We start from the raw sequence: 25,218 nt of genomic DNA on the forward strand, positions 1-25,218 counted from the left end.
CTTTAGTCTCCACTTTCTGAGGTGATTATTAATAGTAAAAACACAGATTTCTGATTTAGTAGGGTTAATTTTGATTTTTTGGTTTTCACAGTATGTAGCTAAACTTTCAATGGCTTTGTTTAAGTGACCTTCTACTGTTTCTAGGTTGTTGTGAGCTGAGAATAGGATCAAATCATCTTTCGGAACTTTTCCTAGATGGAAAAAAGGAGTGGGATCAAAATGCTACCTTGAGGGAGTCCCTGTCTTATTTTCACTTTCTTGGAAAAGGTATTATTTATTTTAAATCGAATTGTTCTATTTCTTAGAAAGTCATAGATCCAGTTAAGAACTTTCCCTTCTATTCTAATATGACAAAGTTTGGAAAAGAGTTTCTGCCTCCACACCTTGTCAAAGGCATTGCTAAAATCTATAAAAGCTGCAATGGTGGATTTGGTAGGTTTGGTCTGGAAGTTATCTTGAATTGTCTGGGTTAAGTAGAAAAGTTGATCAGTTGTTGAGTGATTTCTTCTAAAAGCAGCCTGAAAATTTGCTAGTATACTATTTTTGTTTAGATAGTAATTCAAACGTTGGAGTATCATTTTTTCCATTAATTTGCCAGGAATTGAAGTCAGTGAAATTGGTCTATAACTTCCTGGTTGGTCTTGCGGTTTGTTAGGCTTTAAGATTGGTATGATTGTGCCTGTCTTCCAGTCTTTCGGAACTTTTCCTTGTTTTAGGCTATTGCTGTATAGGCGAAGTAGCCAATCTAGGGCTAGGGAAGGAAGATGTTTGATCATAATTCCTTGTATGTTATCTGTCCACATGATTTATTTATATCTAGTCTCTCCAAGGCATCTCCCAATTCAGAGATTGTAAATGGATCCCAGAAAAGTTTGTTTTGATATTTTGGGGAGTTTGCAGCATTTTTCTGCTGTAGAGCCTGTTTCGATATTTGATGGTCTTTCCTAGTATTCATCTCTAGTTTGCTTATATTTTGAAAATGAAAGGTCAAGGTATTTGCGATCTCCCTATCTCCAATTTTGATATTTCCATCTGGATCTTTTAGCATGTCAGCCTCACTTGCCTTGGTTGGTCTCTTTGTAAATTAGCAGTCAGTTTCCAAAGTTTGGTATCTGAAGTGTTTGGATTTAAGTTGTGGCAAAATTCTTGCCACCTAGTTCTTTGTAATATATTATATTTTTGTTTAATTTCAGCATTTATCTTGTTGTACTCGATCCTGGTTTCTGGAGAGCTTTGAATTTTTAAGATGTTAAATAATTCATTTCGTTTAGTTATTTTACTGGCAAGTTCCTGGTGAACCTTTGTGTAGTTTGAAATAACTTTTCTCTTGTAGCCCTTTGGGATACTTTTCTTTGTTGCATTTAGGATAGTATTCTTTCAAGTTATATAGTCTTTGTCTAAGTCATCATGGTATGCGTGATCTTTCAGCATTTTACTTACTTCATCCTTGTATTTCTCCCAATTTGCCTTCTGGAAGTTCCAATGATATTTTCTTTTTTGGGTGGGTCTAGTCATTTTTGGGTTCAGATTGATTAATATTGGAGTATGGTTGCTTCCTACTGGTTCCAAAACAGACTAAATAGCTTTGTCGTGAAGATCAGGAGCCGTAGTGATATCTAGGGCATCTTTTGTACCATAAGAATGAGACAGATAAGTAGGTTATCCACTGTTGAGAGTTATTAGTCCTGTTTCATCTAAGAAATTACTCAGGTTTTCTCCTCTTGGGTTTATTTCCTCAGAACCCCATAACATAGATGGTTCCCATCTATATACTCTTATGCTCTTGCCTCCTCTCCAAGCTTTTTTAAAATCTCCAGAACTTTTTTGACACATTCTTGATATTTATATTTAATATTCTCGTCAAAGTCTTCCCATAACTTTTATTTAGCCACTTTTATGCATAGCTTAGCTCTCTCATTTTTCTCTGAATTTGGTATGCTTTCTTCTTTTCCAATTGTGTCCACCATTTAGTTCTTATTTTCTGATTTTGCAAATAAACCTCACCATATGCCTCCATAGCTGAATGAATTTTTGATTCAGTTTGCCATGGAGACTCAAAAGTTTCGTTATTGTTTTCAAATTCTTTCATTTTTTAAAATAATATTTGAGTCTATAGCTCAGTATAAAAGCTATTCAACTTTAATTATTTTTAAAACTTTCTTGTGCATTTTCTTTTTAATATGGTATTCTTTTATCCTGCTTTAAACTAAATGATGATCACTTTCAATTTCAAATCTCCTTTATATTCTTATATCCTTAACTAGTGTGAAGATATCACTATCAGTTATAGTCAATAAGACTAAAGTGTTAGTGATGACTCATCTGTATCCTGTAGGATCCAGCAGGCTTTCCATTATTATCAGCTTGCTCTTTTCTCCAAATTTTTGCAAAACTCTGTATGCCTGGAATTTATTTTACCTTGCTAGGAATAGCAAACTATTCAGCTGCCATCTCTAATGACTCAAAAAATACCTCCACTTCTTCTTTATGCAAAATTCTGTGGGTCCATATGCTCAAATAAGTTTCATCTTTAATTCCTCATTGTGAAATTTGCCCACACAACTTATTTGTGCATAAGCGCCTCTGTAGTGCAATTAGAAGAATGATATGGGCTTCTTTCAACTGAAGGTGAGTTAGCTGATCTCATACGGGGGGGGGGGGGGGGGTAGCAAGATTTTTTCTCCTAGAAACTCTGGTTTTTCATCCCTCATACAGACAAATCGGCCTTCAGGACACATGCAATTTACAGAAAAAAATACTAGTGGTGATGGACAGTAAATAGCAGTGGTGTAGATGGTGATGGATGGAAGTGTTGTCTAGTAGTTGCCCTCCCTCAATGAGTCTTTGGACTCCTTGGAAGTGTCATGAAATAATAATAATAATATGGACCGACCCACAGAATTTTGCATTAGGAAGAAGTGGGAGAATTTTTTGAATCATTTACTGCTAATGAAAGCCTTCTTTAATCCTTTCTATCTCTGATCACTATTGCCTGAATATAACATCCTGTATTTATTATTTAGCCATATCTCATCTGTTTTAGTTTTCTTTATCTTAATAACACCGTTTATGTCTGTCTGGTACTTCTCTAGTTCTTTTGCCATTTCAGTTTCTTTTCCAATGAAACTTCTTATGTTAATGATGTTTGCCTTCAATTCTACTGCTTCAAGTTTATTCCAGTAGCTAACTTTTCACTGTTTTCCCTGTCCTGACGAAAACAGCAATGGGTTTTTTTAAACAAGGTGACACTCTAGCCATTATGAAATTTCATCTTATACCATAATGTTTGTTTCTGGTTAAAGCCAGTACAAACAGTTTGTCAGAAAAGTCCCAAATTGTCAGCTCATCCTTGTTCCTGCTAATGGTGCTTACCATGTGAAGGTAAGGATTGTACATTGGGTCAGCAGCCCTAGTTCTCTGCATTCTTTAAAGGTTATTTAGACATATCCTCCCAGTTTTCTAGCTTTGATCTTTGAGCATCTCCAGTTAATAAAAACTGGATTTTTCTCAGACATCTTTGGAGGTCTAATGAATATAGAGAGAGGCTATTTTTTTTTTTTTCTTCATAATGATAAACAGTGTCTATAACCTTGAGACATTCACACATGTCCACAGTGTGAATTTAGATTGTTACTTGTAGGTTGAAGTGTGGAGAGCATTCATCTACTAACTAGGTCATTTGTGCTATGCTTTAATTTGTCATAGTCATTTCATTGCCTTACCCAGGCAATGTATTGGGAATTAGACTCTCCATATATTCTTTACTTACACATACATATTCATTATCTATGTGACAGTGATGTTAGGCAGCTAATATATTAACTTAGGCTTTAGTTATTTTAAGTCAACCAACAAAAATTCCTTTACGATATTTCTACCCATGGCAAGTTTGAAACTTGTAGCACATTAGTATTGTCGGCTATGGGTTAGAGAGTAGTACAGACAATTTGGTCAGAACCCTTCCCTATTGTGCATGGTACTTTCGAAGGCACTTCTGGTCTCCAATAAACAGGGTCATTGTGCTTGCACACTGGGTGATGAAAATCATTTGTTATCTAAATGATTAGATAAAATGTATTTTTATTAAATAGATATATTAGCATAAAGATTTTTTTTTTTTTTTTTTGATCAGTGATTGAAATTGTTTTATACATAGGTGATGTTTATCTTGTTGGATGCACCAATGTTGGAAAATCATCTCTGTTTAATATATTATTGGAATCTGATTTTTGTAAAGTGAAAGCTATGGATTTAATCCAGAAGGCAACAACTTCTGTTTGGCCAGGTGTGTTTTTTTTTTTTTATTTAATTTTTCAGTCATATAAAATTTGGATTTTATTTATGTATTGTTTGTGCTATTTTTTTACAGAACATTATTAAATGTGGAAATCATCACATGACATATATTCTAATTGTTTGAAAATAAATGAATAGCCTAAAGGGAAAATTTAGAGTTAATTTTGTTTGGAGTAGTGCTTTCTTAAATTATTCTTATTTCCATGATGCTATTCTAGTGTAGATCTAGTCATTGCTGATTCTTCAAAAGATAATACATCATGGACATTGTCTATGAATTATTATTTTTTTTATATATATATTTTTTGTCACTCCCACCCATGAAAGTTGTAAATGTATAGTAAATTTAATACTGTACATTTCTTGAAAAATGTTCCACATATTGAACTTTTTTTTTTTTTCACGAAAACTGCAGCACACTACTAGTCACTTACTTTCTCCAGGGTTCTACTCATCTTTGGTACTATCTGTTTATCGTTTGATCCTTCCTGTCTAGTAAAATTGCCATTGTTTGGTCTACTTGCACACCTCTATAACTGAGTAGTAATCTTTCTATTTATTCACTATGTGTTATGCTGGATGGCTTCCTGTCTTTGAGCCTTCTCATCCAACGTAGCAGTCTCAGGACTGTTCTGTCTTTTCGTATTGACCAGTAAACCTTTCCACAGTTTTGCTGATGATAGTATACCATTCTTTCTCCTCATTCAAACAAACCCTGTAGTGCATAAATCTCAGATTCCAGATCTTCTACAACCAGTGCCTTACACACTGATCTCCATACCATTCTTGAATGGGATGAAGTTAACCTAATCACCTTACCCAACTACCTTCCCCCCCTCATAAATTTAAAAAAAAAGGGGGGGGGGGTAATTTCTCCTCCCCTTACTTTCAGGGATACACAAATCACTAAAGAGGATCAGTTCTCTCAGCTTACCTCTATTCTTTCCTGGAATAAACACATATCGGTAGACACTGGAATGAAATAACTAAATTTAATGACTAAATTAAATATAACTTCACATTTTGCTTCAAGCTGCAAAAAAAATCTTAAAAACAAAGTGTTTAAAAACAAAATATGATACATGCTAGAATTACAATGGCTTGCAGAATGAGGACAGTCACATGCATGGAAGGCATCAGTAGTGCTCTCTACAGTGATACATAGTATGACAGTGCACCAAATTTATGGAGAATTGCAGCATTATTTTATATTTTTTTTTTTTAAAAAAAACAAGCCTTATAAACTGAATTAGCTATACCAGCTCATCTAAGCAGGCTTTTTTTTCAAACATCCATACTCATGTTAGGATTTGAACTCACGACCTGTTGATTGGAGAGTGGGTGTGCTATCCACTCGACCATCCAGGTTGGGTTTTTGTATCCATTTCTGCTACAATTCAGAGGGTTTTGTAGCACATGAGTTGCTTCTAGGGACCGTCTGTGATTTAAACTGGGATCTATGTAGCAACTATACTGATGAAATGGTCTTCATCTAAGGCTCTTCCTCTTTTTGGTTGTTCATACCGAATATATTTTTTATGTTTATTTCTTCTGGTAATGGTTGTCCATCCTGTTTGTCCAAAATACTGGATTCCACATTGAGGGGATACTGTACACACCTGGAAAGGAAAGAGGATCCTAGTGGTCCTTAATTTGTGTGAGGAAATTGTAGACTTTGTTCAGAGACTTATAAAATGTTCTGATTTTGTGTTATTTCAAGAGTAAGTCCAGTTTATCTGTTGTGCATTTGATATAAGCTAAGGATATAGTGTGTGTGTTTATATATATATACTTAAAAGTCTCTGTAGCTCAATAGGTTTAGACGAAGCCCTTTGGTCAGAAAGACTTGGGTTCGATTCTCATCATTGACATGAGGAACCTTTGTCTGGTCTCTTTTGATGAAAGCTGAATTAGCCAGTCTCATACGGAGGTAGGGAGATTTTTTATTCAGAAACTCTGTTTTTTTTTGTCCCCAGAACAGGCAAACCGGCCCTGTGAACACATACATCTACAAACATGGGCCACCATGGGAGACGGAGGCATAGAGCGCTAACCACCTTATCCTTGAATTATGGTTAGAAATCCAAGAATAGTTGGAAGATCCTGGGTGCTTAAGTGCCTGTTAGAACCACTGATGAATGAATGAATGAAAATATATACTCACGTTGGAGGAGGGGGGGGGGGAGGGTATGTATACATATTCTTATTGTTGTTATGATGATGATTCAGGCCTTCATGGAGTCACAAGATTCAGCATGGGAGGGCCATTCTAGAAAACATAGTCTATCATATCATTCCTTGAACTCATTGACCATTCCTGCTCTCGCTACTCTATCAAGCAATGCATTCCATGGTTTAACCACCCTCTTGCTCACAACTTCCTTTTGTAACTTTCAGGGATGGGGCCCCTTGTCCTCACTCCTTCTCCCTGTTCCACCAAACAAAATAAATCCCCTGTAACTACCTACAGTTTAAAAGTCTTAATCATATCACCTCTTCTTCTATCCACCAAACTCTGCAGTCCACATTCTCTCAGCCTGTCTTCATAACTAACATCGTGCAGTTCTGATACCATCTTTGTTATCTGCCTCTGCACCCTTTCTGCAGTTAATTTATCCCCCTTCAAATCCTGGAAACCAAATTTCAGCACAGTAGTCCAAGTATGATCTGATCAGGGCTTTATACAATAGAATGGCAACTGGGTTCGATTACCACCCTTTTATCTGTGCAGGTCAGCATTCTTCTCAGTATTGCAGCAATCCTCTGGGTTATCTTCACCACCTTTGCAATATGCTCCCTGAATTTCAGGCTTCTATCAATCATCACCCCCCAGATCCCTTGACTCTCCCACTTCCTCCAACAGAGTATGCAGCCTCCCATCGATGTATCCTAAACTTTAGGACTTTACATTTAGCTGCATCAAACTGAAATACCTATTCATTTGCCCATCTGTTCAGTTTATTAAAATCCTCTTGCAGGTCTACCATCTTTTTCAGCTTCACATCATCTGCAAACAACTGAATATCTCCTGCAATCCACTGACAATGTCATTGATATAAAGGTTAAACAATACAGGTCCTAGTGCTGAGCCTGTTAACCCCCACTTGTAACCTTCTGCTCCCTTGATACTGCTCACTGATACACAACTCTCTACGTATCAGATAGTCAATCCTGAATTCAGTTCACTAAACTGACATTTAAACCCATTAGCTGCAATTTAAATATCAGTTTATCATGTGGTACCATGTCAAATGCCTTTTGTCAAATCCAAAGAAATGGCAGAATATGCTTTTCACTCATCAACTGATCTTGTCAATGCAACCTGTATTGTTTAACCTTTATATCATATTACTAAAACAAGAGCACCCCTTAACAAATCCATGCTGACTCTCACAGATAGCATTACCCTCATCTGTCCAATGCTGTATATGATCCCACATTAATTTTTCCAAGATCTTAACAACTATTGATGAAATACAAACGGGTCTATAGTTTGACACTTCCAGTGTGTTACCACCCTTATGCAATGGCACTATTTTACCCTCCTTCCATTCCTTGGGTACCTTTCCCATGGCCAGACTTTCATTGCAAATCAAAGTCAGCAGAGCTGTTAGTTATTTAGCACATTCTCTCAAAACCCCTGACAAAATTCCATCCAGTCCTATTGCTTTATTGACATCCAGAGCCCCCAGTATTTGAAACACACTCTCTTCTTGCAATTCTAAGCATCAAAACAACTCTATCTCTCCAGTATTAAAACCTACTTCTCCAGGATGAAATATCCCAATAAAGTGTTCATTGAACAACTCCACTATATCTCTTGTGTCAATCACTCTGTTCCCATTTTTTTCTGACAATATCATTCTTCCATAATTTCTTCTCCCTCTGGCCACATAGCAAAAAAATTCATTATGATTTTCTTTGGATCTCAGGACCAATCTCTTCTTATATTCAGTTTTGCCTTCCTTACTATACTAGTCACTCTCCTGGCCTGAGTCTTATATTCTTCATGCATCTACTCTCTGTCCATCTCCTTATATATCTCTTCCATAATCCCTTTTTCACCTGCAGTTTCTGTTTCTTATTGCTTGTCATCCACTTTGTGTTCTCCTCTTCACTTGCAGTATACAGCTTGGTATTGTTGCTAATAAATATTCCTTCACAAGTTCTCAAGCACTAATGATATCTTGCCCTTTGAATTCCTCCTCCTATGGAACTGCCCCCCCCCCCCCCAAGTTTATATCTAAGACTATATAATTACCTCCCTTCCTTTCTCTTTGATACTCCTGCATGTCTATTCATCTTCCAATCAAAACTATATGGACACTCCTCCATCTGGAAAAATTCTCTTCAGTCCTATTGCTTTATTGACATCCAGAGTTCTCAATATTTGAAACACTCTTTTTGCAATTCTAAACCTCAAACCTCCCCTATCCCTCCAGTATTAAAACCTACTCCTCCAGGATGAAATATCCAAATAAAGTGTTCATTGAACAACTCCACTATGTCCTCCGTGTCTATTCTCTATTCAGCTCTTCTGGTGCTCTATAGCAGTGGTGTTGAACCTTTTTTACTATGCGAGCTACTTTTCTATAAAAAGTTATTCGGCGATCTACTCTCTTATATAGATCATGTTTCCCCAACCTGATATCTGATTACGCACAAATAAAAACTAAAAATACACAACTAAAAACTTTATTTGTGTATTTAAAAATTTATCACTTTTAATTATTTTAATACAACAAATATTTTAATACAACAAAAAAAAAAAAAAAAATTATATTGGAATAAAGTATTTATTTCTCTATTTTGATTAAACCAAAGTTAGAAAAAACAACGGATTGATTACAAACTCACAAGTTACAGGAAATGCTGGTTGATAAAAAAAAAAAAGAGTTAATATGAAATTTGGCATTCTTTGGACCTTGCAATATTTTCATGGTCAAGTTGATATGAAGAAGTGGCCAATCGCAGACAATCATCCAAATGATCATTTATAATTTGATTTCCTAATTGATTTTTTATGACGGTCATAATTGAAAAAGCGGATTCTGACAAGTACGTCGATCCGAAACATGACAGAATTTTTTGTGCAATATCAGTTAATATTGGGAATTTTTCTATTTTGTGCATACTTCCAAATGACTTCATTGTTTATTGATTTTAAATGTAAACTATTCTGAATGTTTATTATCTCAAGTTCTACTTCAGCTTGGTTTATATCAAACAGCCCACTAATTTTATTTGAAATTTCTGTGATGTTCAGGTTATCTTGAAATGGATTATTGATAAAAGATACAATCATTTCAGTTTTATTAAAATCTTTAAGTCTTGAATTTATTTCTTCCTCAACTAATTGTATTTCGCAAATTCTTTTAAATCATAGCAAAGCATTTCTTGATTTTGATCAAAAAATTTTAATAAATATGGGAGATGTCTAAATTCGCAGTTATTTATATTTTTCTTTAAGTAAGTATTGTTGTAAAGTTTTTATTGAACTTAACATGTCAATTAAATTTTTATCTCTACCTTGTAACTCTAAATTTAAATTGCTTAATATCGTACAGAAATCTACTAAAAATGATAAGTGTAACAACCATCTTTTATCACTCAATTGTGGATAAATATCTCCTTTTTCATTAAGAAAATTTTTTATATCGTTAATTAATACAAGAAATCTTTCTGAAAATTGACTTCTGCTGAGCCAGCGAACATTATTGTACAACAGAAGTTCCCTATCATCATCTGCCTGTAATTTAAATAACCACCGTTGCAGGGCTTTTCCTCGAACAGAATTTACAATTTTAAATGTAATATCCAAAACATCTTTTGTGTTTAATCTTTTACTACACAGTACTTGTTGGTGAATAATACAGTGATACATTTAAAAAATCTGGATATATGTCATCGATTTTACATAATGAAATGAAGCCTGATTTATTACCTATCATTGCAGGAGCACCATCAGTAGTAATAGACACAAGTTTAAAAAGCAGAAGTTTGTATTGTTTCACAAATTCATCAAATGCCGAAAAAATGTCTTCTCCCCTAGTCCTTCCCAGTAATGGTATAATTTTCAAAAGTTCTTCTTTACTTGAATAATCTTGAAATACCATGCGAATAAATATCATTAACTGAGCAATGTCAGTGAAGTCGTTTGATTCATCAAGTTGTAATGAAAACGCAACACACTGGTGAATGTCCGACATTAACCTGGCCTGGAAACTTTTCTCTAGCAATTGGAACTCTTCCTTTCGGCAATTTTTGAATGAAGACTTGTCTGCGGCTCAGTCTCTCTCTAGCGATGTCTCGAACCGAGAAGCTCCTTTCTGGAAGCGGGAAACTTCTCTCTCAAGCAACGTGTATCCAGGCAGTCTCTCTGACGACAACTCTGGACCAGGCAGCCTCCTCTCTGACAGCAATTCTGGAATCGGGACCCTTTCTGCTTGCTTCAGTCCCTTTTTATTAGGCCTGCTCTGAGACCTCGCATGAAGTTTGGCAAGCCCCCAAAGAATCGATATGAGTCTTTCATCTTAAGTTTGTTCTCCTCCACTTTCTTTTGATTGTAAGTTGCCGGCCATCGGAAAGTTGTTTGAACTCTTTCTGACTGACTTCGGAGATGTTTACATTTAGAGCCTGCAAGCCTTTCTCATACAAGTTTCAATAACAATCTTTCTAATGCCGCCATGTACAGCTTCGGTGACAAAAACATTGACTTTGTTTTTAACACTCTAACATATTCTTATTAAAGCAGTATATACAGTTAGCTTCAAAAGAGTTATTTACAAAAACATCTGATACAAACTATACCAAGACAAACAAAGTTTATTTTTTTACAATATTCACATGGGACTTAACCTAAGTAAAATATCGATGTAATGTGCTTTGGAATATTTAATATTTAAGCTACAATCGAGTTTTTACACTTTGCTTATAATCGCTTGGCTCGCTGTTTGACTTCCACTAATCCAAATTAATTCATTTACCCGGACTTATAAGAAAATTACTGATTTGACAATTTTAACGAAAAATAAATAAACAATAGCAATACACTTAAAGTGAATTAAAAATAATACAAAATAATGATAAATAAAATATTATGTTTTCAGTTTTAATTAAATTTGTAAGTAAGGAGGAATACACAAGAGATCGACCAAAAATTGCTCTGCGATTGATGGGTTGAACACCCATACTATATAGTGTATGTGTAGTCAAGTTGGGGGAGTTGCAAAAAATTATTAGTTTTAATTAGTTTTTCTCCTTCAACAGCAAAAGTGATTTGGGGTGGATATTGTTCAGGAATGATAAAAAGTTGGAAAGCGGTATATAGGTATATACCGCTTTCCAACTTTTCCAAGTATAAAGGATAAGGTATATAGACAATGTTCTTGCCAAATGGCAAGAACATTGTCTATATACCTTATCCATACGTCTGGCTTGAGGGGAGGGTGAAAGTGGTGACTCTGCACCTTTAATTTGTTTGAATTAGCTGGCTATTACAATTGAAATACCATGATTTAAGGTCGTTTTTTTTTTAACCCGATTATAACAAATTCAAATATCTTCAACATTAGGAGGGAAATCAGATAACAAACAATGTTAATAAATAGAGAACTAATATCAAAATTGACTAAAATATCTGACTCATTTATTTGAATACCCTTGATTTTTTTCAAGAAAATGTGTGGAATTGTTGGTGAATGATATGGATTGTTCAATATGGGCAGTTGATAAATGTGAAAGAAACTACTTTCATGTTTTCAGTTCTATTCAGCTTCTGACAACGTTATTTGTTGTGTAATTGAAAACTGTCTCTGGATGTTTTATGAAAATAAGATTTTCTTGAAACCATTGCAAAAAATAATTAGCTTTAATTGGTTTTTATGTATACTTGAATGATTTAAAAAAAAAAAAAGCTGCTTAAAATAGTGCACACATAAGAAACAATAGCTTTACTGTTTTGTTAAAAATATTGTTTATTTTTAGGAACAACTTTAAACCTTCTGAAGTTTCCTATGCTTTATCCTAGTGGATGGAGAATGCATTTAAGGACAAAAAGGCTTATTGAACAATGCAAAATAAATACTGAAGAGGAAGCTTTGCGAAAATCACTATATCAAGAAACTCAAATTTTTGAGTATGCAACACTTCAAGGTAAATTTGAAATATCAAAGTGAAAATATTTAGATACTCATGTAATTTAATATCCAGTTTTTTTTGGATTCGTAATCCAAATTCATAATGTATATTGATGTGCATAGGTCGCATACTATTTTAAGTTCATCATATTGGTTACATAATTATAGGTTACATACTATCATTAAGCCATTTTTGAACATCTCAGAGGTCATTGCTAATGCAGTGACCTCTCAGATGCATTTAGTGTATGATCTTCTTGAAATCCCCATCATAGAGTAATAGAAATTAGACCTCACTGAATATCAAATTTTGTAGATAGTGTTGCAAAGGTTTATGCTACAAAACATTTCTTTTTATACTATGAAGAAATTGAAATGCAAAAAGAAGTAATGGTTAACAAATATTTATCTTAGCATATTATACATTTTTTCCCTTATCTGAAACAAATATAAACATGTTTGTTGATAAAATAAAATTGGCAAAGATAAGTTGACTCATTTGGCCTCCTTAGATCAGTCAGTTCTGATGATGCCTTTTGACAAAGGGCATCATCAAAACTGACAAAATCACAAAGTATTGAAACATTTTGACAAAATGACAAAGTATTGAAATTAAAAAATAGACCACGAAATTACAAGAAGCAGTATAATTTTAAGAGAGCTTTGCCACAGAAAATCTGTTAATAAATTTACAGTTGTTGTTAGGAGATTAATGGCTGAGTAAGGTAATTCCCTGATAAAAGACAGAAAGCAATTCATATTTTTCTCATTTAAAAATTTTAAGGTTTTAAAAATTCCAAATACACAAAAATGGGTATTTGGTTCATTTCAGGTGGTAATAAGATTAATAAAATATAGAAATACTGAAATGAAATTGATAAAAGTGATTTGATGTTGTAACTTACATGCACGTATAATAATTACTAATTAAATGTTCAATATTACGTAAAGAATTACTGTCCATGTTTGCTTAAGGATTTAAGCTGGATAATGGGTTGGAGATCTTCGTGTAGGCCTTTAAAGAATGCGAAGAACTGACCAGGACTTCTAAACCGATGTTCAGGGCTCATCTTCTCATGGTGTGCCCCCATTAGTAGGTATCTATCTGGATACTGAATACATGAGGATGAGCTAGCAATTTGGGATTTAGGCAACCAAATTGTATTCATACTGACTTAAACCACATAACATGATAGTACAACATGACAGAATTTCATGCCAGCTGGAACATTGCCCAGTTAAACAGTGCCTTGTATACAGCTAATTTACTGTTTTCACTAATTTCTCTTGTATTCCATATAAATTTATCCAGTTAGCTTCCTACCATACCAGCTTTGTTGATTCTGTTGTCTGTTTCAATTTTTAATTTTCTATCTTTACTAAAAATTATCCTAAGTAGCTGAAATGTTTTACTTGTTCTATAAGTTCTCCATTTATGATGCAGTTGATATTTTCAATCTTTCTGTCTACTTTCATTGTCTTTGTCCTAATGTTGCTAATTTTCATACAAAATTTATTACAACAGTTATTCAATTTAGTCAGGGAATCTTACAAACTTGCACTGGATTTATTTAAAAGTATGACACCATCTGCATAAAGTAAAGAGCTTAGAATAACATCTCCAATTCTGATATCAGGTTTAATACTGCTCTCCTACATAATGTGATACATATAGATAATAAATAACAGAGGGGATGATGTACATCCTTGTCTGACCCCAGATTCAACATTAAACCATCTTCCTGTACTTCCTTCAATTCTAACTGCTGACTAACAACTCAAATAAAGACTCAAGTATTGCATGATATAAGGTTCTGTTGACACTATATAACTGTAGTGTTTTGAATAGCTTTTCTCTTGGCATCTTGTCATATGCCTTTTCCAGATCTACAGAATTAAATGCAGATTTTTGTTATATTCCCATGATTTCTCAACTATTTGTAGTTAAGTGAAAATCTGATCCTGACAGCTTCTATTTGGTCTGAATCCAGCTTGTTCTTCACCAAGCTTCCCTTCCACAATCCTTTTCAACTGTTTCTCAAATATACTTGCATAAATTTTACCAGGAACACTCAGTAGGGAAATATTTCTGTAATTCTAACATTGTTTTATTTCTCTTTTTATATATGGGTGCTATGAGAGCTCTATTCCAATCATATGGAATTCATCCCTTTGTTTAGGCTTTCTGAACTATGCACTGTGAGACTTTTATACCTCCATACTTGAGCATTTCTGGTCGAATATCATCTACTCCTGCTACCTTTCTGCATTTCAGGCTTTTGATGGCTTTTTCTACCTTAAGTATGGATATGTATTCCTGATTGCATGCCTGTTGAGTGTTTTTTTTTTTTTTTTTCCACTGTGCTGTCACTCACTGCTTGTTTCATTTAGCAGTTTTTTTTAGGTAATTGCTCCATACATCAAGTGTTGGATCCTACTTCTTCTTAATCTGTACCTTGGATCCGACATGATTACTATTACGATGTTCTTAACTAATTGATAAATTGTAAGTTGATTTCTAATTCAAATATAAAGAAAATGGGGTGCTTAAGGGTCAAAGCTGTATAACTGAGAGGAGACCTCCACATAGCCTTTAAAGGAATGCGGAGAACCGACCAGGGCTTCTGACCTAATGTCCAATCCTCACCTTCTCGTGGTACACCCTGTTGGGTATCTACTTTGATACTGAACGAACGAGGATGGGCTGGCAATTTGGGATTTAGCCGACCAAATTGTATTCTTATTGGTTAAACCAAAATAAAAAATGATGGTACAACATGACAAAATTTCATGCCAGCTGGGGCGTCGCCCGGTTAAACAAGACCCCCGTTGTTTTCGCCAGGGAACCAGGGCGAACAGCGAAAAGTCAGCTACTGGAACAAATCTGAAAACAAACCCCAACTCAACATCACCAGAGTTAAAGATCGGTACTATCAACGTAAGAAGCCTGAATGGCAAAGAAATGGAGCTAGCTGAGGAATTAGATAAGTACCAGATCGACATAATAGGGGTGGCTGAAACAAAAAAGACCAAAACTGGTGAGATCTTTCTGAGCAATAAATACAAAATGTTATATTCAGGCAATAACAATCAAGGAAAAGAAGGAGTAGCCATAGTATTCAACACAAAACACGAGGCTAATCTTCTTGAATGGCAGTCAGTCTCAAGTAGAGTAATGTGGGCAAATATGAGAATGGGGAACTGGACAATGAGACTTATTTGTGCCTATGGTCCCACAGAAGGTTCTACTAAGGTAGAAGTGGAGGAATTTTTTGAGGCTTTAGAAAAAGCAACTGACACAATGAAAAAGGAAAAGTTGGTCCTTGTTGGGGATCTAAATAGTAGAGTAGGAAATGATTGTGAGACATACAAAAATATTTTGGGAAAATTTGGAGAAAAGAGCAAAGCTAATAATAATGGCAAATATCTGTTGGATTTCTGCTCAGGACATGGACTGGTTATTACTAACACCATGTTCCAACATAAAAATGTGCACAAATTCACATGGAGAGAAGAGGCTAGGAATAAGAAAAGTCTCATTGACTATGTTATTGTTGATAGTGATGTTTTCTCCCTGGTGCAGGACACCAAAGTGTACAGAGGATTTGAAATCGGAAGTGATCACTATTTAGTCTTGAGCAGGATAAAATTGAATTTCGTATTGAAAAGAATAACATGTAAGAAAGTTTTAAAGCGAATAAAAGTTGAGCAGCTCTCAGATGTAAACTGTAGACTAAAATACAGAAATATTATTGAAAAGAAAATGAAAGAGTTTGAGAACAGGAATCAAACCTTGGAGATTCAGTGGCAAACTCTGAAGGAAACATTGATTGATTCTGCCAGAGAGGCATGTGGTGAGGTTGTGTGCAAAGATAAAAAAATCAGAACTCCCTGGTGGACACAGGAAGTTAAAGAGGCAGTGAAGGAAAAGAAGAAAGCATATGAAAAGTTTCTGGCAAATAAGTCAGCTTTTACTCTTACAGAATACAGAGACAAATGTAAGAAAGCTAAACACTGTGTAAAACTAGCTAAACAAAAGTCATGGGAGGACTTTGGCAAGAATATAGAAAATAAATATCAAGAAGGTGGCAAAATATTCTGGAGGTTGTTGAAGAAGCTTAGGAATGGAGGAAAGAGTGCTGTAAAAGGAATTAGAGATGATAAAGGTGAAATGAAAACAGGAGAAAAAGATATCCTTGAAGTATGGAGTAATTACTTTGAAAAACTGCTAAATGAAACAAGCAGTGATGACAGCACAGTGATAAAAAACACTGACCAGGCATGCAGTCAGGAATACATATCCATACTTGAAGTAGAAAAAGCCATCAAAGGCTTGAAATGTGGAAAGGCAGCAGGAGTAGATGATATTCGACCAGAAATGCTGAAGTATGGTGGTATAAGAGTCTTACAGTGGCTGCACTGCATAGTTCAGAAAGCCTGGACAGAGGGACGAATTCCCGATGATTGGAGTAGAGCTCTCATAGTACCCATATATAAAAAGGGAAATAAAACTGAATGTGAGAATTACAGAGGTATTTCCCTACTGAGTGTTCCTGGCAAGATCTATGCAAGTATACTTGAGAAACGGTTGAGAAGAATTGTGGAAGAAAAGCTTGGTGAAGAACAAGCTGGATTCAGGCCAAATAGAGGCTGTCAGGATCAGATCTTCACTTTACGACAAATAGTCGAGAAAACATGGGAATATAACAAAGATCTGTATTTAAGTTTTGTCGATTTGGAAAAGGCATATGACAAGGTGCCAAGAGAGAAGCTATTCAATACGCTACAGTTATATGGTGTCAATGGGGCATTATATCAAGCAATACTTAGTCTTTATTTGAGTTGTGAGTCAGCAGTTAGAATTGAAGGAAGTACAGGAAGATGGTTTAATGTTAAATCTGGTGTGAGACAAGGATGTACATTATCCCCTCTGTTATTCATTATCTATATGGATCACATTATGAAGGAAAGTGGTATTAAACCTGATATCAAAATTGGAGATGTTAATGTCAGCTCTTTGCTTTATGCGGATGATGTTATACTTCTAAATAAATCCGCTACAAGTCTGCAAGATTCTCTGACTAAATCGAATAGCTGTTGTAATAGATATGGTATGAAGGTCAGCAATAAAAAGACAAAGACCCTGAAAATAGGCAGAATCATTGAAAATGTTAACTGTATTGTGAATGGAGAACCTGTGGAACAAGTAAAACATTTCAGCTACTTAGGCACAATTTTTACTGAAGATGGTAAACTAAATATAGAAATAGACAACAGAATCAGCAAAGCTGGTATCGTGGGAAGTCAATTGAATAAATTCATATGGAATAAGAAAGAAATTAGTCGGAACACTAAATTAGCTGTATACAAGACTGTGTTCAAACCAATTTTAACTTATGGATCTGAGAGCTGGGTCAGAAGTAAAACACTTCACCAAAGACTAGAGACCGCAGATATGAGAGTCCTGAGAAAGATTAGAGGCGTGAACAGATGGCATCAATGGCAATATCATATTTAAAATGAGGATATTAGGAAAGAACTTGACATTGTCAGCATCCAGGAATGCATTAGCAGAGCTAATCTCAGATGGTATGGTCACTTAAATAGAATGGGAGAGGAAAGATTAGCAAAACAAGTGTTCTCTGCCAGGTTGGCAGGAAAACGACCCAGAGGAAGACCAAGATATAGGTGGATTGATACGGTACAAAGTGCCTTAGACGATAGAAATATAAGATCTGATAATATTGGAGTCTTGACAAGTAACAGACTGATTTGGAGGAAAATTGTAGATAGGAGGTTAGTAATGATGTAATTTTTTCATGTAGTACTGTCATATCCTGTACACCCCTTGAGGGTACATGGCAGGAATTTGATGATGATGATGATATAAAGAAAATTTATATTTAAAGACTGCGCCACTTTATATCTGAATTAGTTCAAGAACTGAAGAAAAACCAACTCACAACTATCTCTACTTTTAGGTGTTGATATTGTATATACTGGCCGAGTATATTTAACTTATTTATCTCTCCCGCTTTGGTTCGAATATTTTATGAATGGTGCAGTAAAAGAGATTCAGGCAAAACACAACTTTAGATTAACAAAAACAAATATTTAATTTTATAATCACAAATTATACACTTAAGATCAAAATACTAAATAAGTTATTATAATTATTATTATGGAGGTGTCAGGAATAATAATAATAATAATAAACACTTCAGCCTTTCTGATAATACTGTCATACAAACTCAGACAATGGTAAATCTGTTATCTCTAATATCTTCTCACAGTTCTTTGAGTTCCAAATACGACAAAAATTGCATTAACACTTCTTCACAAACAAACACTTTTAAATTTACACTTCAGCTAATTTCTGAAATAGTTACTGTTAGTATAGGGGTATTCTAGGAAGAAACACACTCATATCTCTGCATAGGAATATTAATGGTTGGAATATTCTTACCGACAATTTTCCTTCTTCATATACTTATGTGCGAACACTTTTTGTAACTGTATACACTTTAATCAATTGATGGCACTCATTTAAAAAAAAATCTTCTTAGAAATAACTGGATTAATTAACGGTCATAATACACACAATCAAACGTTCTTGCACAGATCAAACCGCTTGCACTACATTTGACATCACTTAACTAATTCAGTGTTCTACTAACAACTCTTGTACTAAGGTAACACACAATAATTCCTTAACTTGAAGTTTAATATGCACAGTTGCCTACTCCTTTGACATCAATTTAATCCTTTAGGTACCATAATTCTTAACACCGCTATCATTAAACCCAACTTTGTTGCCTCTAATTATTCTCTAGTTACTTCGTGCTATGCTTCAATTTTCCGTGCGTCTTTGAAAGGTCGTCCCTGAAATTAAATCTCAACTCAAGTATTGCTAGTCTATTTAGTAGTCACTCAGCTGTTTTCCGTAGCTATAATTGTTATTCTACAACTTATTAGCTAACCTCCTCTCGACTAGTAGACTTTATTTAGCTGCTTGAATGACTTGCCGACTCGCTATTATCGCACTGTGATTCCCGAATGCTCCGATTCCAACCTAATGCCAATCTCTCTCTTATAAATCTCTAATGCTCCCCTTTTTCCAGCATTCCTCGCTTTTTATATTTGTTCTTCCTGCCTAAATTGTTCACGTGATTTCTTTCTAAAACTCTTTTCAATAAACCTTCTCACGTGGTGTTCAAAAATGTGCTCGCTCACTTACATACGTTTCCATGACAGCCAAACAAAATATAATAAAATTGAGCTATTACATAACGTTAAACTTTACAAATAGGAATAAACAAAGAATATTTACATTTCAATTAATGCGCAGTTAAATTATCAAATACAAATTCTTATAATATTAACATAGTAATAAATAAAATAGCATAATAATATTTAATACAGTCTTTTCATTATTAATACATATATCCTTGATTAAATAATTAAATATTAAATAAGGTTAAAGGTAGTTATATGAATATTAAATTATAAACAAGTGAATTACATTAAATAATATTTACAAGTCTAGCCTATGTGATGGAAGATCATTTTGGATTCTGAAACAAATAATAATTACTCCAATCTCTATATAATCAGAATCCAACACAAGGATATCCTTTTCTGCAGTTTTCATGTCACCTTTATCATCTCTAATTTCTTTTATAGCACTTTTTCCTCCATTTCTGAGCTTTTTCAACAGCCTCCAGAATATTTTGCCACCTTCCTTATGTTTATTTTCTATATTCTTACCAAAGTTTTCCTATAACTTTTGTTTAGCTTGTTTTAGACAGTTTTACTTTGTTTAGCTTTCTCATTTGTCTCTGTACTCTTTAAGAGCACATGCTGACTTATTTGCCAGGAACTTTGTATATGCTTTCTTCTTTTCCTTCACTACCTCTTTAACTTCCTGTATCTGCAATGGAGTTCTGATTTTTCTATCCTTGCAGATTACCTCACCACATGCCTCTCTAGCTGAATCGATCAATGTTTTCATTAGGGTTTGCCACTGTATCTCCAAGGTTTGGTTCTTTTTTTTTTTTTTTCTCCAAACTCTTTCAGTTTTTCTTGAATATTGTTTTGTGTATTTGAGTCTACTGTTCACATCTGAGAGCTGCTCAACCTTTATTTGCTTTAATACTTTCACATGAACTTGGGTGTGGTCCCTAGGGAGTGGAAGGAAGGCAAAGTTGTTCCCTTGCTTAAAAGTGGCTCTAAGACTGCGATAGTTAATTATAGACCAATCACCATCTCGGGAGTGGTGGTAAAAGTATTGGAAAAGTTGGTTAAGATTAGAATTCAAGAATGGGTAGATCAAAATATGATACTCTATAGGGACCAACATGGTTTTGTTAAAGGTCGATCTTGCCTTAGCAATTTATTAACTTTTTATAATAGAATGACATCTGAGTTGGACAAAGGAAATGGTTACACAGTGGGATTTTGCTAAGACTTTTGACAGGATACCCCATGGAATACTGTTGCGAAAATTGGAGCAAATGGGGATGGATACTAAACTGGTGATATGGATAAGAGAATGGCTCATGGAGAGATACCAGAAAATAGTGTATGGAGGAGCAGAGTCCAGGATGAGGCAAAGTTGGGTATCGCAATAAAAAATCAAGCTGATGTTGAGAGTTTACACGATGATTTAAATAAGCTGGCAAAATGGGCAAAAGGTAATGAATGTCAGTTCAATGTGGAAAAGTGTAAAGCTGGTAATCTTTCAATCCCTTTTGGGATTGAAAGATTACCAGCTGTGTACTACGTTTGATGGAACAGTACTCCAAGAGATTGATGAGGCTAGGGACATAGGGGTGTTGGTAGATAGGGAGATGAAGTTCAGGGGACACATTGCTAAGGTGTCCAAGATTGCACATAGGATTACTTGGTTGTTGAGGAACACACTGACATCCAAAGATAAAGAGGTTATTATTCCCCTTTATAAAGCGTAGATACTTCCACATTTGGATTACTGTGTGCTCAAGTCTGGTCACCTGGATTCCTTGGAGATGAGGAGGCTGTGGAGAATGTTCAGAGGAGAGTGACTAAGTTGATGAGTGATGTAAGAAATGCTCCCTACATTGATAGATTGAGAGCTTGTGGATTGCAGAGATTGGTTGATAGGCAGAGAAGAGGGAATATGATAGAAACACTTAAATTACTAAAAGGTTTTTATAAGATTGATGCAGGGGATATATTTCAGCAGTGTGATAGTGATGTGAGAACAAGAGGTCATCCCTGGAAATTAAGGAAAAGTGTGGTTAACAAGGGTGTGAGAACTACATTTTTTGCTTGGAGGGTGGTGAATAAGTGAAATACATTGCTTGACTCAGTTGTGAGTTCATCGTCTGTAAATGAATTCAAGAAGAGGTATGATAGATATTTTGATGGTTTGGGTCTCCCACGATACATCTACTGACTCCATGGAGATACTCGTAATAATATCGAAAAGAAGAAGATATAAGAAATTCAATTTTATCCTGCCCAAGACTAAATGGTTTTCACTTCCAATTTCAAATCCTCTGTACACTGTAGTGTCCTGCACCTGTGAGAAAACTCAACAATAACATAGTGAGATTTTTTTATTCCTTGCCTCTTCTCTCTGTATGAATTTGTGCACCATTTTATGTTGGAAAATTATGTTAGTAATAATCAGTCCGTGCCCTTAGTAGAAATCCAACAGGTATTTGCGATTGTTATTAACTTTGCTCTGTTCTCCAAATTTTCCCAAAATATTTTTGTATATCTGACAATCATTTTCTATTCTACTATTTAGATCTCTAACAAGGACCAACTTTTCCTTTTTCATTGTGTCAGTTGCTTTCTCTAAAGTTTCAAAATATTTCTCCACTTCTATCTTAGTAAAACCATCTGTGGGATCATAGCACAAGTAAGTCTCATTGTCCATTTTCCACATTCTGATATTTGCCCACATCATTCTACTTGATATTGCCTGCCATTCAAGAAGATTAGCCTTATATTTAGTGTTGAATACTATGGCTACTGCTTTTCCTTGATTGTCATCATTGCCTGAATATAACATTTTGTATTGGGTTTTATCCTTTATCCAAGTGTAAGCAAACAAAGTTTGCATCTGAAGCGCAGTTTGTTTACACTTGGATAAAGGATAAAACCCAATATATAATTAGTAGCATAGCCAGGCGAAAAAAACTTCCATAAACTTATCTCTAATCCATAGAATTTTAATAATAGGGTGTGACACCCTTTGGCAACTTGTATAGGTAAATATGACTTCTTCATTACTTCCACCTTAGTACCTTAGCATCACCACCTCTGGGTAGTGGCCCTTCCCTTAATGCATAGCATTATACATATCTGCAAGGAGATGTGCTTTGCATTATGGGAGATACTAAGGGAAGTGATGAAAACTTATACCACCTTTACCATGAGTTGCCCCAGTCCTGAAAGTATTCTTTACACTTGGATAAAGGATAAAACCCAATATATAATTAGTAGCATAGCCAAGGAGAAAAAACTTCCATAGAAAAAACTGAATCGAGGAGAGGCAGCCATGCTGCCTTTGATTCAGTTAGCTCCATTTCTTTGCCATTCAGGATTCTTATGTTGATAGTACCACTCTTGAACTCTGATGTTGGGATGTGTTTCTGGATTTGTTCCAGTAGCTGACTTTTTGCTGTTTGCTCTGGCTCTCTGGCATAAACAATGGGGAGAGGGGTCCTTATTTAACTGGGCAACACCTCAGCCAGCATGAAATTCTGTCGTGTATCATCATTTTTACATTGTATTTAAGCCAATAAGAATACAGTTTAGTCTGCTAAATCCCAAATTGCTAGCCCATTCTCTTTCATTCAGTATCCCGGTAGATACCTAACAGAGTGCACCGTGAGAAGGTGAGAATTGGACATTAGGTCAGAAGCCCTCGTCGGTTCTCTGCATCCCTTTAAAGGCTATGTGTAGGTCTCCTCTCATTTATACAGCTTTGACTTTTAAGCACCCCATGCCTATTAATCAATTTTTGCAATCAACAAAACCTCAGTCTCTCTTCATAGGGAGCATTCCACAGACCACTCACCATCTTGGTCACTCGCCTCTGGATCCTCTCCACCACTTTCTCATCCCCAGGAAACCCAAGTGTCCAGACCTGAGTACAGTAATCCAGCTGTGTTTGTATCATAGGCTTTATAAAGAGGAATGATAACTCCCTTATCTCTGTTGAAAGTTTATTTTTCACTTGGTTAGACTATAATAAATTTAGTTTAATCCTTTATCCAAGTGTGAGCAAACAAAGTTTGCACCTGAAAATATCTTCAGGACTGGGGTAAGGTAATACAACACTGGGCATCTCGTAGCAAAGGTCGACCAAGATAACATCACTCCTATCTCAGTATCTCCCATAATGCAAAACACATCTCCTTGCAGATATGTATAATGTTATGCATTAAGGGAAGTGTGACCTTTTTGCCACACTTCCAATACCACTACTAGATAGTTCAAAGAAAGGCAAATCAGTGTAATTCTTTGTTCAGCAAACTCACCAGATTTAAACCCCATTGAAAATTTGTGGGGAATTATGAAGAAACGTCTTCAAGAAGGTGCCCTAAGAGACAAAAATGAACTTGTTTCTAGTTTGCAGACCATATATGTTTTGATTAAAAAAAAAAAGACTGTGAACTGCTAGTAAATAATATGTCCAAAGCAAATAATATGGTGCATCTCCCTTAGCTTTTATAACCCATTTACAAAGGATTATAAAAGCTAAGGGGTATTCAGCAAAGTACTAATTATCATGTTGTTTCCCTTTGACCTGTAATTTTTGTGCATTTATTTTTGCATTATTCTAATATCTTGAACCATGTTAAATATTATTCTAATTTTGTGAATGTTTTCAAATAACAGGTTTCTTGTAATTTATATTACATTTTTATATGTTTGCATGGTCATATAATATACAAATTATATAGATTTAGATGATGCTAATTTATGTTTGGTAATAATTATTTTCTATGCAGTAAATTAGAATTGCAAATCATTCAACACATTTTCTTTGATTGTTGTAATTTTTTTTATTTGAAGGTGTTATATTAGTGACTTGCACTTTAGTTTTGTAGATCTGGGCATGAATATTACAATGTGCCCAGAGAAAACTTTTCAAAACACTACAACCATATGAGACAAATGGAACATAATACAGAACATTACATAGTCTGCATTTAAGTTGTAGTAACAGTTTCAGTAATAGAGTTTGGTGTAAAATCAGGTTTAAGACAAGAGTGCACACTATCACCACTCTTATTCATAATCTGTTTGGATCTCATTATAATAGAAAGTGGCATGAAATCTGATTAGAGTCAAACTTAGCCCTTTGCTTTATGCAGTTGATGTTGTGCTAATAAGCAAATCAAGATGAAACCTCCAGGATTCTCCAAAATCTAATTAACAGCACAGCCTATAACGAATTTGGCATGAAAATCAGCAGATAATTAACTACATTCTCAGTGGAAAGGGGGGGGAGAGCTTAAGGGTCAAAGCTGTATAACTGAGAGGAGACACCTCTGCATATCCTTTAAAGCAGGCATGGGCAACCTTTCCTAGTTTGGGGGCCAAATTATCATTCTGTCTCCGAGTCAAGGGCCGGACCAAATTATTAAATAAAATAAATTAATATTAAATGAATTAAAACAAGTTGCTACTTCATATTTCATTTATTTATAATATAATGCTTTGGTATAAAGCTCTACATAAATTTTATAATATAATGAACGACATAACAATTTAATGTGAAGAT

The 25,218-nt window shown here is 34.9% G+C and overlaps 1 protein-coding gene across 1 annotated transcript in view; it reads left to right on the forward strand.

Annotated features, from left to right (window-relative positions):
- LOC150110576 (nitric oxide-associated protein 1) overlaps window positions 1-25,218 on the forward strand; it is a 126,757-nt gene that overhangs the window by 27,483 nt on the left and 74,056 nt on the right. Inside the window, exons 2-3 of the mRNA XM_090394936.1 lie at window positions 4,157-4,285; window positions 12,283-12,450. Coding sequence (XP_090251062.1) covers window positions 4,157-4,285; window positions 12,283-12,450 — 297 coding nt within the window. The remainder of the gene's footprint in view (window positions 1-4,156; window positions 4,286-12,282; window positions 12,451-25,218) is intronic.

The sequence above is a fragment of the Typopeltis vanoorti genome, chromosome 1, assembly GCF_054136105.1.
Source record: "Typopeltis vanoorti isolate ZY-2024b chromosome 1, IOZ_Tvanoo_1.0, whole genome shotgun sequence".
NCBI classification, from domain to species: Eukaryota; Metazoa; Arthropoda; class Arachnida; order Uropygi; family Thelyphonidae; genus Typopeltis; species Typopeltis vanoorti.